Here is a 17,995-nt window from a genome sequence, read left to right on the forward strand (position 1 = left end):
TACATTTGAGAATCACCAGGAACAAGATAACCAAACGTTATTCGCAAGAACGGGCTATCAAACTAATGCGTTATGTACCACTGTGCACACACAGCAACAACCAATATTTTATAAGCTTATCGTTATGCACGTAACATACTCCACTCCTTCAGAATAATTTGCACACACACACACACACAGCGCTGTCAGTCATCATATTGCCCTGTTATTTATTTTCAAACTGGATTCTTAGGCACCTCTATATAAGGCACTAGCGAGGTCAAAAGTTCTCCGGGCATGGGATTCACGAAGAATATTTCCGCATTCGGCGTGCACGCAGCTTCCGTTACAGGCTTACAACCTGTACCTGTGACCAACGCAGCGCTTCACTGTTTTGCAGAATACGAGCGCAAATTTATTTCTACTACACAGCGTAACCGGCACCCCATAAACTTTTGACACCGACTGTACGTTACCACGTTTTCTCGTCGTTGCCGTTCAGTCTTGAGCGCAGTTTGAGCCAGGAAATGTGCTGATGTGGTTTGTTAGTGCGCGCGGGCTGACCTTCGTCAAGCTTACGAAGCGTCGTAAAAGAGACATCCTACCAGACCTGAAATCGAACGAAACGGTCGCGCGTTTCCGTCTACCTCCTCCTTCTCTTTCAACTCTCTCCCAGGGTTGGCCCTTTAGCCCTCCGCCCTTTTTAACGCGACAGCATTATATTCCCTATAACGTGAAAATCCGGCGCCGTAGGCGGCGGCGTGACCGAGTGATGGTACCAGAGATGGCCGACGGCGCAAAGAGTAAAAAGCACTTTAAAAATCGTGGAGGGAGGAACAAAGAGAGGAGAGTAAAATGCAATGCGAATGAAGCTGAAATCTGCTGGGCCAGTGGTGGCCCAACAGCTGATCGTAAGCCAAAGTACGCGGTTGGTTTCAGACTTCCCGCTCTGCAGACAGAGCCATAGCAGGGCAGCTGAACAAGCACGCACCGAATAAAAACTACTGGCATAGCTACGATTCTTTCTCCGTGATCTCGAAGCAAGAGGTCACGTGTTGGGCCACCACTGTGGCTTTACGGAGCGTTCGCTTGCCAAGGCTGGTTGCATGACGTAACGCTCCCTCCTATATTTTTCCTTAATTCCAGATGGATGTTTTGCTATCGCTAATTCGCTAATTATGAAATCGTATTTTGAAAAGGGTAGGATTTCGCCGGAAGCGGCAAGGGTTCTGGCCAGTAGACGGCTGAATAGAAAAATTAGCCTAATTTGGACCCTCACGCACACGTCCGTTCCTGGCAACGAGGCGGCCCACGAGTTAGCCCGAGCTCTCTACTTCCGGGTTGCTGTGGAACCGCCCGACTGCCGGAACGTGGACGAGCGTCTGCAAAATTATACGGCCATTGTCGCAAATTATCGGCTACCCAGGAGACTGGTGCCGCCACCGGATAAAAGTCTAAACAATAGAGAGGCAGTCGCATGGCGACGCCTGCAAGCAGGGAACTTCGTAAACCCGGTCAGGGCATACCATGTCATGCATGATAGAGAAAACGATAAGTGCAAACACTGTGGGGCGAGAGGGACCCTCGATCACATAATCTGGGAATGCGCTAGCTCACTAGGGGCTAAAGCAAACATTAGTTGTAGAGAGGCCTGGGAAGCCTTGCTGCAGAGCGAGGACCCTACTCCACAGCAACACGCCATCCGCCTGCATGGCGGAAGAAGCCGCGAAGAATCAAGACCTCTTTGATTGCTTCTAATCGCGGAGGTTCCGGCCCCCGCCCCCAAGGCCTGTGTGCCGGGGACGGGGAGTAGGGGCCTCTTAATCCGGCGGTACAATAAAGTTGCTATCATCATCATCATCATTATTATATTTTTCCTTCCTCTATATTAAATATGCTCGGATTGACGTCAAATTTCTCAGGGAGGTTCCTGTAAGCAAAGTAAAGTAATGGCTTTTTAAAGAAAATTTGGCATATTTCGGTCTGGGTGGGAATCAGACCCGGGCCTCCGGTAGAGACGTGCATGCTTCCTCGACGCCACGGTGGCTTCATGATTCTGGCTCGCAATAGGTGTGCCTAGTGCGTGCGTCATTGCATACGTCAGGTGGCAGCCATCTGGTTGACGAAAGGTGTGGCGTCGTGCGCGCTTCATTGGGCACGTGATCGCGCAGCCAATGGGGGGGAGGTGGCACCACGTCCTGAGTGTATAAAATGAGCACACTTTCTCACGCGTCACTTGCTCTTCGGATTTTATTGGTGCTGTGCATGCTGCGATGGACTCTCGTCGCCAGGTAATATGTGTATAAAACGAGCCGATCTGTGGCAAACGTACACGAAAACATACACACACACAGAATCAGTTGAAAGAACTTTAATGCATGTCGAAAACATCAATCGAAAACATTTCACCGAAGGGACTATAATTCTTTCGCATTCCCGTACGTAAGCAGTCCCTTAAGTGTCTCTGCAGAATTTTTTTATTTCCTGCATATATGCAGTGTGTCCCAGCTAACTTTAGACAACGTTTAAAGATACGCCGAAGCTGTGACGTGACTAGGAGCACCGGACTAAAGGCGTCTTGTTGGCTATTGTATAGAGCAAGTCACTATTCTTGGTGTTCTACTTAGTTGCATAATTAGCCATGATTAATTATCTAATTTTGCAAATATAATGTTTACGCTAATCTTTTCATGTGAAAGTTCTGGAGCGTTGTAGGAAACATCTAAGTCAGCAGTCTCTAACTACTTACTTGTTACGTAATCATTTTTAAGCGTCCTAAAGAAAGCCCATGAATAATAAAAAAATCAGCGCCCAAGTATTCCATACAGATGGTTAACCAACGAAGCTGAAACGTGCGGCCCCGGTGTTTATCATAGGCTTAATTCCGGCGGTTAATTAAACGACAGGTTGGTAGGCTACCGGATCCTCGGTACACAGTTGCTGCTTGCGCTTGGCTTCACGAGTCTGTCCTTGTGCCCGGGCTGCAGCATCGGCAGGGCGTAGACGAGCTCTTTCTCGGTTCTCCTCGCGGCGTTGCTGATCGTAAGCTGCCTGCTCCTCAGGAGTACGTATGACGCGTGGTCTAGCCATTTCGGAACCGGGGAGGAACTGCGACGGAGAGCAACGACGTCACTACTGGCGCAGCCAATCATGTGCCTCTCTTTCTTTTTTTCGCGCATGCGCATGGGGTAGCACCGGAGGAGTTTTCAGCGTACATGCGACGGGCGGATGAAAAAAAGCGCAATACATGCCCCCTTGCTCACCGCGATTGCCGTGCTTTCAAGTCTGGAACATTCGAACGAACTGTGCATTGAGCCTTGTCTGCTTCCTGACCTGTCCGTTGGTCTTATGAACCAATGCGAGGAAAGCATATCACTGACGTAAATCGCAGAGCCAACGCCATCATCTCTGCCTTGTCACTTCTTAAGCGGCAGCACAGCGGGCTATAGATGTTGCTGCTGCTGTTTGGCACACCGCGAGGAAAGGCGACGCGGGAAGCTCGGTTGGACCCCACGAGGTCGAATGTGCACAATGCCTTCTGGAGCTTCCGGGGCGTCGCCACATTAGCCTCTTGACAGCTGTAGTTATCCGTGACAGCCCTCAAAAGCATTGCAGAAACTGCACTGCTTCCCTTTCTACTAATGTGCGAGTCCCGATGGGACGTAGATAGAACTGTAGAGAGAAGGAAGGAGAAGAGGTAGTTCCCATACAAGGGGGGGTGGGGGTAAGGTGATGTGACAAGCAAGAACACCCTACTACTAGACGACAGCCTTTGCGGGGAAACTGAATAAGCTTAAGTTCAAGGTACCGTACAGTACGTTCCTCCTATTTCTGAAAAATAAACACCATGCAGATATGTCAAGCGGACAAATTACGCAGGGCGTGCAGAAGCGGAGCCGCATTAATTAAAGCCCACCGCAGGGTCCAGGCAGCACTACGGAAGGAGTCGACCGTCAAATCAACACTTCTGTACCAGCCGCGGTAGCTTTACGGCTATGGCATTGCTAGAGGTTGCGGGTTTGATCCCGACCGCGGCGGCCGCGTTTCGACAGGGTCGAAATGAAAAACGCATGTGTACTTAGGTTTGCAGACACGTTAAAGAACATCACGGTGTCAAAATTAATCCGGACTCCACCACTAAGGCGTGTCTCATAATCCGATTGTGGTTTTGGCACGCACAGCCCCATAATCCAATTCAAGTTTAACACTTCTGCCACGATGCGATGTGCCATGTGAGTTAATGACAATGCTCAACCCTCTCAGAGGTTATGAAATATGGCGCACTACAACGCCTCAAGTAAACACCTTTTCATGTGTGTTCTGTGCCCTACGGAGACAAACAGTAGTGGTTTAAAGGCCACCACAGGTAGCCTTTAAGATCAACTCCCCACTGTCGTGTTACACTAAATGTTGAAGAAATGAAGCTTTCGCTGTCAACATCACCGCTAATTATCGCCAATCAAAGCAACCAGCATAGAAAGCTTCGCTTACATCGATTCCCACAGTGCGCGGGATGTGCATAATTTTTTTTCTTTCATATTTAGTGGGCTTGCTATAGGGCAGAAAAAAATATTATGTAACAAGTAGGAAGAAACTGGTCGATTATGTGTTGTTTAGAATGCTCTACAGATTTCTCATTGAATATTTTGCTCTGAAGACCATACGTGGTTAACTAATGTTTCCTAAGTATAAAATAAAGCAGAATACCGAAAATAGTGTGACTTGCTCCATACAACAGCCAAAAACATCATGGCGCTGTCTTAGTGCTTCTGCATGTATACTTTGAAACCTTGGCTGATGTTAGCGGCAGCACCGTGTTTAGAATTCATGTGTCCGGTGACCATTGAAGAGAGTGGTATTCTCTTCAGGTTTCACGTAGTAGAGGTTAAGATTTCGGCAAATGATAGTAATGCAGCAGACTGCTGCATAGATGAAAAAAAGTGCTGCAGCAACTACTGGAGTAGTCGAAATGTCCGGCAACGTCACTAAGAGTCTTGTGAACTGGTCAAAGTGCCGGGTGTGCTGGTACGGAGAGCGCCCGGCCATTAACCTTGGACACGTTCGATAACGTCCCGCGGGTGACGACCCCCGTTAAATAACTGTGTTGCGCTCAGTTATTTTGCTAAAATAACGATGAGTATTGGAAAGAGCAAGCAAGACAAACAACAGAGAAACTGAAGAAATAGAAAGTTGGCCATCTGTTGTGTATCTGTCATGTGCCAGAAATACGATCGGCAATTTATTTTTATTTTCCCTTCCGGAACTCTGGTATGTCTTCCAAGTCTTACATAATTCGAGGTTAAATGAGCAGAAGCTCCACCGGGTCTTCGCTTTTTGTGGGCGTCGAAATGGGAATCAAGGAGTCACATGAATCTCTACAGGCGAGTCAAGGACGGAGATTTGGAAATGGCGCGCTGTTTTGTATGACAAGTCATAAACAGCTATCCTTTTTCAACAAAGTAGGCGATCTTTTTTTTTCGGAAGGTGTGAAGAATGAGGCTGCGTTACTTGAGTGTGTTGTTGGCACTGATAGCATGTCCGAATCTATTTGCGGTTTTCTTAGGCAGGTCCTTTGAGGTGTTTGGTTCTGTTATCATATTTCTTTTTCTTTTCCTTTCTTTTTCAATGAAGATAAAAAAACAGAAAGCAGTGCAGGCCACGGCTAACAAGTGCCTAAAGCTGGACTCACGCGACAGAGAGAAATGCAGGGACGTGCATGACGTAGCTTGGTGCCGCTGATTCACAGCGGCACCGCAGACGAACTGTTAGTCGCGCGAATTGTTTCAACTCAGGCGTGTTGCAGTTCAGGCACGGCTCGTCTGCACACTGAATCAGTGATACCTCTCGTCGTGCGAATCAAGCTTAAAAGGGAAAACATAATGCAGGCAACCCCGAGCGCCAGGTCCTTGAAACTTCACATTGATACATTGGCTGTTGGAACCGGAGGGGCTCACATTGTTTTATCGGTAGCAAATAATAAACAATAGATCGTGTGTTTCTAGATCACCTCGAAAAAGACAAGTCCACTTGTCGAAATGTTGGCTCCCGCTTTTACCTTGTTCTCGTTTTGCTCATCGTCTTGAATTTCCATGTCCCACCTTCCCCGTGTTTTCCATAGATTGTTGGGAAGAAGTTATACCATGAATGTGCTTCAAATGAGCACCGAGAAAGATATTTCGTTATATCTACATGATTCCAGAGTATCGTCCTGAGACAACGAAGATATACTGGCTTTCGACCTCACTCGCGTCCACTCTTCCTGGCGCTCCTCGTATGGCCAGTAGCGTACGAACTGTTCTTCGAGTGACGAGGTGTTCTAAACCTTTATATGAAATTTAATGCAATTGGCTTCTGTAAATTAATTTACTGCTACACTTGTGAATGTCCAAAAATCTAATGCATTTAGTGATAATGTCCAACTCGTAGTGATAATGTCAAAATTGTTTGAACCGACTCAAATTGATTTTGTAAAGAATAAAAAAGAAATATTAATTTTGAAGCATAATGTCATCACATCTGTGCTGTGAAGCACAATCATGATGTGAAAACTAACAATATGAACACAACCTCTGCTTCATCATGTTCACGGAGCCTAGCATCGTACAGCGAGCTTCGGGCGCTTATAATAATAATCATAATGAACTGCTTTTCAAAAGGACATTACTGAAGCAACTTTCCCAGCTTTGAAGTAGCTAAAATGTCGATAGTTACTCATTCACGTCGGTAAAAAAATGTCCCCGCTCACTAAGTGGAATGCTTCGCTAAACAGACAAGAAAAGCCGCCAGATATTGTGGGCGAGCTCCACCACTGGAAAAGCTGGCGCCACCGTCGGCGTGACGTGAAATGAGGGATCACGTGGACACAGCGGCCGCGTTGGCTGCTACGGAAGCGCCGAAGCGAGCTGAAAACGAAAGTTTAAAGTCCCACTTGCGCCGCGGTTCTGATTAGGTGGTGAAGCTTCACCGCCTTTGGTGTCTGCTTGACAACATTTAAAAGTACTATAATAGGTAGTGGCTGCCTTTGGAGGCGTGCAGCATGGTATAGCTACTGCTCGGTGCCGCAGCGCCGGACGTACGCAAAGGAGCCCGGTGTCAGCCTTATTCACACGTAGCCGCAGGGCAAGAAGCTGCGCGAAGCTTGGCTGCAGAAGCTTAGAACTGGCAGACAGCCATCGTCTACAACTCGGGTATGCAGCAAGCACAAACGCGAGGAAGGTTTCTGCTACGGCGCCGTGACTGCGCGATGTTCGGTGAGTAGCAGAAAACGCGCACTGAGACGCGCGCCCGCTTCCCGGCTAATGTCATGACGGTTTGGTCTATGAACTTGTTGATGCTAGATACTGGCAAGTTCACTGGAATGGAAAGGGGGCGGTAAGACGCACATTAAAAAAGAGGCATGGCTTATCGACATGTTTGTGTTATGAATTAGTGCACTGGATTACGAAAACGAAGCAGAAGGAAATCGCACGCTGAAAAGACCGATAAACATACACTGCGACGAAACTTGAGAAATAATATTGAAATGTCCAAGCATTTCGAAGACAAAAAAGATTGAATCACCGTGACGGCACATCACAGTCGCCGTAGGTGTCGATGTCTCTATAACGACATTATTTTTGAACGGTTCTGATAGCGTCCACGCAACAATGGTTGCTAGTGTGGTGTCAAATGCTCATATGCTGTGGCCTAAAGCTCACGGTGCGGTGCGAAAGCGCCTCACAGCTAAAACAAAACACTGTGCGCGGACATGCATGCACATACGCAGTCGGTCGCTGCAAACCCTTTGTGATCGCTGCATTGTAGCTTGATTCTGTTATGCTCCATTAGGTTATACAAACAACCCACTATAAGAACATATTTAACATTATTTATTCTCAGAGTTTGCCTACCTTTCACGCAAGAAGCCGGTTCGGGAGACTCTATCGCTGCGACCGCGTGCAGTGGAGTTCACTGTACGTATTCGGTAAAGAGATAGCGTCTGTAAACGATTCTGTGCTTTCAGTTTTCCCAAAATTATTATATCGACAGTCAAAAACTTCCCTCGTTTTGAGAGTACCTACATAAATGTCCAGGAGGGCTGCCGCGTGGTGTTTTTATTGAGCGTCGTAAGCGAAACCTATCAGGAGCGCGCCGTGTGATCCCTCATAGTACGCAAGGGAGGCGCTTCCGACAGATGGCGACTCCGTAACTCCTCGCCCCCAATAGCGATAAAATAGCTAAGATGTTAACACTAATCAAAGAGAGGCAAAATAGAAAATTAAACCTGATCTCGTGTTTTCATGGATGGTTAGGATAGACGGCCCCAACGAACGCGCAATGACGCAACTGGCGGAAGATAAAACTTGTTTTAGACTGCCCGTTGACAGCCTTCTCTGCACTGCAGGCGTGCAAGGCGTGTGCCTCGGGTGGCTTGGACCGCGAAGATCCATAGCACTGCTTATTGCGGGCGGTCGAGCAACATCTGCTACAGCTCGTGGGGACGAGGCCCGAAAGACAATCCCACCTACGCAGCGTACGTGTAATAAGATGAAGTAAACCGATTCAACCTCCAGATGAAGTCGATGAAACACAGTCTTCCTGAGCGAGTAGGAGGTGAGATATATGGGCGGAGGCACTGGGCACCGCCCTTCATCGCGTCACTCCTGGCGTGAGGGGAGTATGAGGAGTTTGAGACTCAAATGTTTCCATTTTACTATCCTTATGATCGGCTCAGATTTTGACGTACGATGGCGTGTTCAATAATTCTAAATACTTTTCGGGATTTGACGTCTCAAAACTACCATCCGGTTATGAGGCACGCCGTTATGGGATGGAAAGCGTCCGTGGCGTAAGGGATACAGTATCGGGGTTCTGTACTGGAGGTTCTCAATTCGAATGCGGTAGTTGGACAATTTTACCTTTTTATTTATTTAGAAAGCTACAATTTCGCCATAAGGACGAAACAATGAATGTCACAGCAACATTTTAGAATATTGCACGGAGCATATAGTGCTTGTAGTCTTAGTGGCAGTAAGAATTGCTAAGTAAACACGCATGGCGTGAGGTGCGCAGACACAGATGAACAGTAAGAACTTGACGACCGCGAGATGCATCGGCTGGAACTAGGGGTCTTGTCGCCATTTTCGCCTTGCGTCGGCCTTGCGTTCCAGTACTGTGGTATGCTCACGGCGGGCACGGCATGCTCACGGCCTATACTCTCTACTCTGCGCCGTCAGTCCAGCTAGGCTGATAGATTTTTTTTTTTTTTTTTTTGTCAACCTTCCGGTTTATCTTCTCTCAAGAATTTCTACTTACCCGCCGTGGTGGCGTAGTAGCTATAACGTTGCGCTACTAAGCTTGAAGGAGCGGGATCGAATCCCGGCCGTGGCGACCGCATTTCGATGGGGGCGAAATGCAAGAACGCCCATGTGTTGTGCACTGGGTAGACGTTAAAGAACCTCAGGAGGTCAAAATTGACCTTGAGTCTCTCACTAGGGTGTGCCTCATAATCAACTTTATCTGTATCTGGTCTTCACTATAATAGGTGGAAGAATGGCAATAAATAAAAAAAGATGTCCGCTACGGCCGCATGTAACGATAATTGGGTTGCGTATTGCGAACGGCGAGCAATTTTCTGTCGGGCTCACTTGACGCATTCTGCTTCAGCACCGGGCTGCACACAGCGTTGCTCGAGGCACCGTGCCTGTGATTACAGAGCTTCCTAAAATATTACTACAGGGAACTGTGGCGCTACGATCGTGCAGCTACCACAGCAATAGCGGGGAGCGCATGGATTTGTCTGGTCTTCGTCATGTGGCTTGAGACGTTCTTGTGGAGTTATTTATTACGCTTTCTCTTTATAAATCCCCAAGCAGCGATATATTTTTCTAAACGCATGAGGATAAGAAGTTTCTGCATCGTACATTTATCATAATTGCGAATGGTTGTATTTAAGTCGCAAAATGCTTTTCCAAGTTATCAACTGCCATAGTCGCAAAGCCGTTTGAAGACAGAAGGGTGAAGCCTAAGCAGATCTATATACTACCCTTCACTCCCATGCTGGCGGAACCGCCATGCTTGCCCCTCGCGCAGACCCTAGCGCCAGGGAAGTTTCTTTCTTTCTTTTTTTTTTTTGCTTGACGCTCTATTCTTTATACGCTCAATTCCTTTGCGCCTCCGTGGTTCGCATTACGGCTGCAGTTTTTCTAAATAGCTCGCGAAATACGAAAAAGAATACAAAACAACAACAAAAAGAAAAAGAAAACTCTCGAGTACGCACACACGCGTCGCTATTTCAGTGCTTTCACACGTGCTGCGCATGAACAAACAGCGCCGTTCAGCGAGTGCGCTGCTGCTGAAAAAGTGACAGAGCGGCAACGCAGGCGTCGGGCGCGAAATGCACACCAGCGATCGATACAACTTGCGCTGCTGGAGGCAACAGGCACGCCAGTTCGTGATTGCGATAAGCGGACTGAAGAACCCGGAATCATCGCTGTCCTCTGACTTGCTCAACGCCTGCTCGCTATTATGGAGGCGGCGTTGTCTATACGAGGTACGTCTGAGGGCACTGGCGATTGGGGCGTGTAAGCGCATAGTTAAGCAGTTGAACGCCTTTCTTTTATTACATGGAGCAGCCATTCTTTATGGCGTGTAATAATAATTGTAGGAAGGTAGGAAGTTAGATAGCGGAATTGGTTGCTGAAGGCAACACCAGCAGTCAGATGTCTTGAAGCTAGTGTTCCCACAAATCGCGGTAATGTTGAGAAAAAATCTTAATTTTGGTTCAGCGTACATATCGTACAGAATATTTTTTGTCTGTATCGCTCAACCATGTTATCTAAAATACTGTCGTTTTGAAAAAAACTTTCTTCAACATGTGTCTTCTGTCGCATGAACAAATAGTATTTGCCTGGGCTGTGGGCTGAGTTCTTCTATTTAACCTGCCTGATTATTCCCAAGAAAAACAGTCTGGCCGGCCACCCGCTCCAGTACAATGATGATGATGATGATGATGATGGTGATGGTGGTGACGGTGATAACGATGATGATGATGATGATGATGACATTCCATTGTATACGGGGTGATGACAAAAGTTACCTATCCTGCATAAGTCAGTCAGGTTTTACAACGTCTATTGAAGCTTAGAATTTTGCCTAACTCTAACTTGTTATTAATCTATTAGCGACTACGGCTTCATCTTTACCCAGATTTTTTTTTTTTCCACCGATAGCCTAAATGTATCTTGCTTATCTGGACTGCTGACCCGTTACTGCTGCCATAAGCTTTGAATCCCAGCGCTTTTGGAAGGTGGACGTTCCGTGTGGCTGGGTGAATATCTCAACATGTAATTACGATGTGCGTCGTGACTTGCGCATTTTTTCCTGCCACAGACTCATCCCACAACCCGAACATTTGCTCTTGTATAATTGCGTCCTCAGGCAGCCAGCTCGGCCTTCGAAAAACAAAAAGCACTGTCGTTGTGCTCTCCTACAAGTTTGGTTTCCTGATTACTTGCTTGTGGCCTTTCTAAAACTCCGTGTAACTTCTTGTTACATTCTATGGATCAAATTAAACGTCTCTGCTTCTGTCCCTTTCTTTTCATTGACTCCGGCTAGTCTATGTGTACTTCCAATTACCTTGCACTGAGTTGTCAAATAATCGCCACATGTACGAGATACTGTGCAGCAATTATATTCGGTAACTGAAGCAATAATTCCTCTGTGTGGCTTTCTAACCGAGATACTGTGCAGCAATTATATTCGGTAACTGAAGCAATAATTCCTCTGTGTGGCTTTCTAACCGGGTTTCCGAACAGAATATCCAGCGCTGAATGAATAAGATAGCAAGCTACCCAGCTTGCAGGCACTTCGCTTCCGGCATTGAACTAATTTGCTATGATGTACCTCTGTAGATTATCTCAAGCCGGAAAGGCTGAATAATCTGCCGAGAGGTAACTGATTTAACAGGCAAATTTTATTCTCCCTCCATGAGATCCATAAATTGCGAAAAGGAAGCGGCGTGCTCTACGAAATTAGTTTGTTTAACGTGAGAGAGCTTTCATATACTGATACTTTCGATGTGGTTGAACTTCGTAGACGTTTTGTCTTGTTTTTAAACTCCCTTAATGTTGAGTCACCGTCCTCCATTACTTTTACGTTTCTTGTTATTTATTATCGTACTTTTCAATGAATAGGCCTATACTATTACTTTACCAAATTGTAGCGTGCGTTACATTCGATTAGCCATTAGTTTTTCGCGTCTATACAGGACTCCACTTGAATTGCGAGAGAAAGCAAGCGTTTCAAATGTCCGCGCAATCTCACAGTTAACCTCGGCAATAGTTCTGCAACACTGGTAATTACCTAAGAGAACAGATATTTTTTTTGTGCAGTAGATGTAAATTCCTTCAAGTAATCCACATGAAGAGGCGGAATCACGTTATGACAAACCAGCGATCATTTGTTCACGAAAACCTCCCCAATAAAAAAAAAAATAATATTAGGCCGAAATATTTTTCTGAAACACATAAGGTGTGGCGTTTTGGCAGGCAAGGGGCCTGGTATTGACGCGCCATTTCTACCTGTGATTTGCTTTCTTGCGCGCTGAATACCGTTTTCTATGCCAGATCGCGAAACCGAAAGTGCACGCATAGTCTTCGTTTGTCAGCAGCGAAAGTGTCTGCATAAGTCGACAAATGCCTATATCTAGGTCGGTAAATCTCCTAGTTCAGCAAATATCTGCATTTGCTCAGGTCAGCAAATACGTATAATTATTTTAGGCTCACAAAACTAATTTTCGCTTATAAGCGAAAATTAATTCCGTGAGAAGTTAAGCCTGCGTGAGATCCTATAGGATCTCACACAGCCTTATTAAAATCATTCTCAGCTGAGCTCACTCGGTCTAAGAGTCACCAAGACCAAGCCTAGCCAAGCTCTCTCGGGCTCACTCAACAAAATCAGATTCAGGCAACCTCAGTCAGACTCGCAGGCTCACCAACTCCGTACTCCCCCGTACTCACTCAGATTCACGGAACCACCGACTGACCGAGTCTCAGATTTATGTACAAAGAATAAATTCGAATCCCAGTATGGCACACTCATACGTCCATGTAATTGAGGGCTTTTTCACTGATACTCACTTGTGTCAGATCTTCAGGCTAATAATAACTCACCGGGACGCATAATTAGCAGATGACAAAAACGCTATTGAACTACCTCGATTAAGAGCCAGGCATATCTCTAACGGTATCGAAATCGCAACGTTATGTTGGTCAACTTCAGGTGCAGCAGATTCATGTCTGTGCCTGGGAGGGCGCGTGGCACGGGCACGCGCGAAGTTACATCCACTGGCACACGCGGGATCCAGTACCGAACGTTTCTGTGCCAGCATACCAGTGCGAACGTTTCATTTCAGCCAAGGCGCACATTTCCTTCCGCTCAAAGGCTAACTGCATTCCTGCAATAGTTTGCGTTAGAAATACGAGTGAATTAGTCGCAAATATCTCACCAGAACAGACGTTTTTTTTTTATACTGAAATTGAAAGAAACGATGCCATCATGGCCTGCTGGAAATGACGCAGAACCCAGTACGTTGAAAGCGTACGCGCTGCCGGCGCATGACGTTCGAGAGGAGGCAGCGACCGCAGCATCTCACAGCTGAACATCTTGGATGGCACGGTCTAGGGTACGCGTCATATGCGCTATACACAGGTGCCCGCATCGTATGCGTAGGTGCTATTTAAAGGCTCTTACTAAGAAAATTAGACTATATTCTTGACCCTTGAGCAAGCGGCTTTGCAAAGTCAGTTTTATCAGTATACTAAATACACACTAAGGATAAATGCACCCGTGTTTTCAGCTATCTGTGAGTCGCTCCCGCAGGCCCATAAGAGAGGGTGTTTTAGCAAACTAATAAATCCATTTATAAGGGTGATTTTTTAAAAATTTGTACCCTTGTTCCCAATGTGTCTTTAGCAGAAATTCGAACCACGTTTTACTTTTATGGCGATATCAATTATTCTAACACTACTCTAGTATTTAGGACGTCCTCCAAAGTAAACCCGAAGTGTTTCCGAGGCTACCAAAAATTCGAAACATCAACTCAACTAACCTGAATTTGAACTTACGGATTTCCGCTCAGAAGTGTAACCACTCGACCACTCCGACGACGTAATAATGGGGAAATAATTGCACCGCGTACCTTAAGAGGAAGCTTTAGCTCGGGCCCAACTCCGACGCGGCCTATTCAAATACATGTAAAACGCAAAAACGTTTTTATGAGATAACCCTTGGACCGATTTTAATGAAGTTTGTTGCATTTGAGAGAGAAAGTTAAATTCTACTGACTGTTGGAAGCGGAATTTCGATTTAGGTCATGGATCTTGTTAAAATAATTTTCAAAAATTTGGAAGTTCTAAAAACATAGAAGAATGAAGTTCACGAATTCATAACTCTGCATCAAAAACTGATATCGCGGTTCTGTAAACGGCATCCTTAGACCATTGAAAGCGGATAAATCTGATATGTCATCTTATATCTTACGTGAATTTGTTACGTTGTTTACAAAGGTTCTGCAAAAGCTGTATTTCCATATTACTAATTTCTTTTTAGATTCATGTATAGCATATCAATTTTGTCCGCTTTAGATGTACTATTATATGCAATTCAAGGAATTGTTTTCAATTCAAGTTTTTAGTTTTAGAGTTACAGTGTTGTAAACTTGATAGCTTCTTGTTTTGAAAATTTGCGATATTTGTCAAATTTTAATAAAAATGAAGGACCTAAATCAAAAATTCGAAACCAACAGTCCCTAGATTTTAATTTTTTCTTTTAAAAGCAACAAACCTCGTCAAATTTGGTGCAGTGGTTACCGAGAAAAACGAATTCTCCTTTTACATGTATTTAGAAAGGAGCACCCGAGCTAAAGCTTCCTCTTAAGAGCGCAGTAGCGCCTCTATCTGCTCTTATAAGCTGACGCCACACTTTTCAGCGCTTCAGTTTATATATAAATAAGCACCGAGGTGAAACTATTTAAGCGAAGCTAGCAGTAACATGTGAAAGGCAGAAAGCAGAGAGGACAAAGTACTTGTGTCTTTCAAGTTTATGACCGGGGAGTGCCACTTGCACAATGAATTCATAGTTTTTATCAGTAGTACATTGTTCCACATGCACCTGCGAATTTCCGCTCCAACGCTGCATGAAACAGTGCAAGAATTACTGTGCCTGCCCGACGCGCCTGCCCCGGTGCTATGCCAGAAAGAACATATACCTGAAGAACTATGATTGGCTGACGCGCTATGATTCGCTGACGATTGGCAGCTGGTTTATTGCACAATACAAGAGCTGAAATTACTTAAACGAAGCCAGTAGTAAAAAGTGAAAGGCAGTTTGGGAAATGAGAAAAATTAGTTTTACCATTTCACCACTGCAGGTGCCATGTACATGAATAGCAGGTTGACATATAAGCAGTATGGAATTGTCTGCCGAATAATTGAGAAAACGAACTCTATAGCTAGTATATATATGGGTGTGCCAGCTAACAGCCAAGCTGCTCAACGAAAAAAAAAAGGATTGAAAAAGGACGGCGCAGAACACGATGTTAAGACCTATAGTGTTCGGTCGTCAGACCACTGACGACCGAACACCATAAGCCTTAAAAAAGCTGATACCCCTTGAGGCCACACGGCCTCAAGAGCTATGATGTCTTTAGAAAAACATCAATTCCACCGGCCTCCCAGCAAAACGTTAATATAAGTGAAGTAAATGCTACATAATATTATGCACACAGTCGTACCCATCGTGAAACTGTACTGCCCACTGTGGTGTCACCGATGTTGGTTCAGCCGCCAGATTTTCTGAATTCACTGTTCATCTATACTGCATCACTCACGCACTCGTTTTGGAAAGCAATTCTCAGAAGTACATATTCGGAATATGATGAAAAAGGATGAGATATACTGAGCTACAGTATATCGGCAAAACGCCTCTGATGTGTAGGTGACACCAACGCTGCCTGAGTAGTGCAGATGAACCAAATACACAAAAAACCACACGGTCGAATGCGACAACAAAAGCGTTTGCTTTTTTGTTGTTGTTGTTTTGTATTGACAGCACCCCTTAGAGAAAACCAACGCACAGAGTACAAGAGCACAACATCTGCAGATTTGTAGAACGCAACCCATTTATTACTTAGCCGTGCTACACGTCACTCGCCTTTGAAGAGAAAAAAAAGGAAAGCAGAGAGTAGTTTTCGCGCAAGTGAGTGAGAAGTACGTACATCAACAGTCAAGATTGCTTTATATTTTAGTACGGCCTCGTTTACGCACCTGGAGGTCGCAGGAGATGGAAGATGCACGGCCGTACTGCAGATCCGACGCTGTTCCGGGCCGTGCACTCGAGGGTGCCGTAGTCCACTTCAGACTTGGGTCGAAACCTGCGGAAGACGTGTTCCAAAGAACACAGAGATCATGAAAAAAATGGGGAAGGGGGTGTAAGCGAGCTTGGATTGGGAGTTGACGTTTTTGCTGAAGCTCTTGAACGAAGAAAAAACGCAATCAAAAGATTCAACTGCGAGAGAATGCTTCACGAGATGCGACCGTAAGTCTCTAAGGGCAGACGTGCGATGATGAATGGAAGCGCTGAGCGTGGATCTCGTGAAGCGGAAAGCAGAAAGATCGTCGTCTAGTGCTTTGAGCTGTGTGACAGTCGTAGACGGTGCTGCTATCGCCAGCACTTGCCACCGAGCTTGCATCGTGGCCAACACTACTGTTTTTCTGTATTCCTATTTCAAGGTCTTCAAACCTTAGAAGTGGATGTAGGCGCAAATAAAACACGGACAAAGAATAAACATTAAGAAGCGCAATTGCTAGTTACCCGCTTATCGTAACTTTAGATATAAAACTTTAGATTTATTTATTTTTATTTATTTATTTCATACTGCAGACCTAGAACAGGTCCAAGCAGGGTGGTTAAACACAACAATATTACAATGCATTATTCAATCAAGTAGGGTGGTAAGACACAACAGTAGTACAATGAGTCAATTAATTGAAACAGGCAACAACGAGTTATTCCAGTCTGTTATAGTTCGTGGAAAAAAAGAATACTTGAATACATCCGTCCGTGCGAAATAAGGTGTTAGTGAATTCGGATGATGGTGTCGAGTAAGCCTAGACGTTGTACTGGACAGATACGATGCCGGATTAATTGATAAGTCTCCATTAATAAGCATGGAATGAAATCGAATTCTTAAGTGTTGCCTTCGCTGCTCAAGCACTTCGATGCCATTATCACGCATTATTTGTGAGTGGGAATCATAGCGAGAGAGTTTTGAATATATGAATCATACGGATTTTTTCTGTACCCTTTCGAGACATTTAACATATTTAGTAAACGGGTCAAACAACACATGCATATTCACGTTTCGGTCTAATTAATGAATAATAAGCAAGCGGTTTTACGTCAGGTGGGGAATTCCTAAGTTTATGCCGCAAAAATATATAATTTACGCAAGGCTGTAGAACAGATATTATCAATGTGTAAATTCCATGATAAGTTGTTAGTAATTGTGACGCCCAAATACTTATATTTTGTTCCTTCCTGCAAAGGCAACAAACCTAACGTGTAACTAAAGTTTAGTGGAGCTTTCTGACGAGTGAAGCGAAGAAAGACCGTCTTTTCAGCGTTAAGCCACATTCCCCACGTTTTGCACCAATGAATAATGCCAGCTAGAGAAGCATTTAAATCAGTTTGATCATTGGTTGAAGTGATTTCTCTAAAACGCACACAGTCATCCGCAAACAACCCAATTTGCACGCTGGGATGGATTGAAGTAGTAATATCATTTATATAAAGTAAAAAGAGCACTGGCCCTAGGACACTTCCTTGAGGAACTCCCGAGGTGACCGGAAGACAGCCAGACTGTTGCTTATTAATTTCAACGAACTGGCGGCGATTTGTTAGGTAGTTTGTCATCCATGCGATTAATATTTCAGGGAGCTCAAGATGTCTAAGTTTTAGTATTAATTTTTCATGTGGA

The 17,995-nt window shown here is 45.2% G+C and overlaps 1 protein-coding gene across 4 annotated transcripts in view; it reads right to left on the bottom strand.

Annotated features, from left to right (window-relative positions):
- Positions 1–17,995, bottom strand: part of LOC126548278 (nephrin-like) — a 727,088-nt gene that overhangs the window by 127,531 nt on the left and 581,562 nt on the right. For all 4 annotated transcript variants that reach the window (XM_055063648.2, XM_055063647.2, XM_055063646.2 and 1 more), the window contains exon 8: positions 16,284–16,390. In XM_055063648.2, the coding sequence (XP_054919623.2) occupies positions 16,284–16,390 (107 nt within the window). The remainder of the gene's footprint in view (positions 1–16,283; positions 16,391–17,995) is intronic.

Source organism: Dermacentor andersoni, chromosome 1 (assembly GCF_023375885.2).
Source record: "Dermacentor andersoni chromosome 1, qqDerAnde1_hic_scaffold, whole genome shotgun sequence".
NCBI lineage: Eukaryota > Metazoa > Arthropoda > Arachnida > Ixodida > Ixodidae > Dermacentor > Dermacentor andersoni.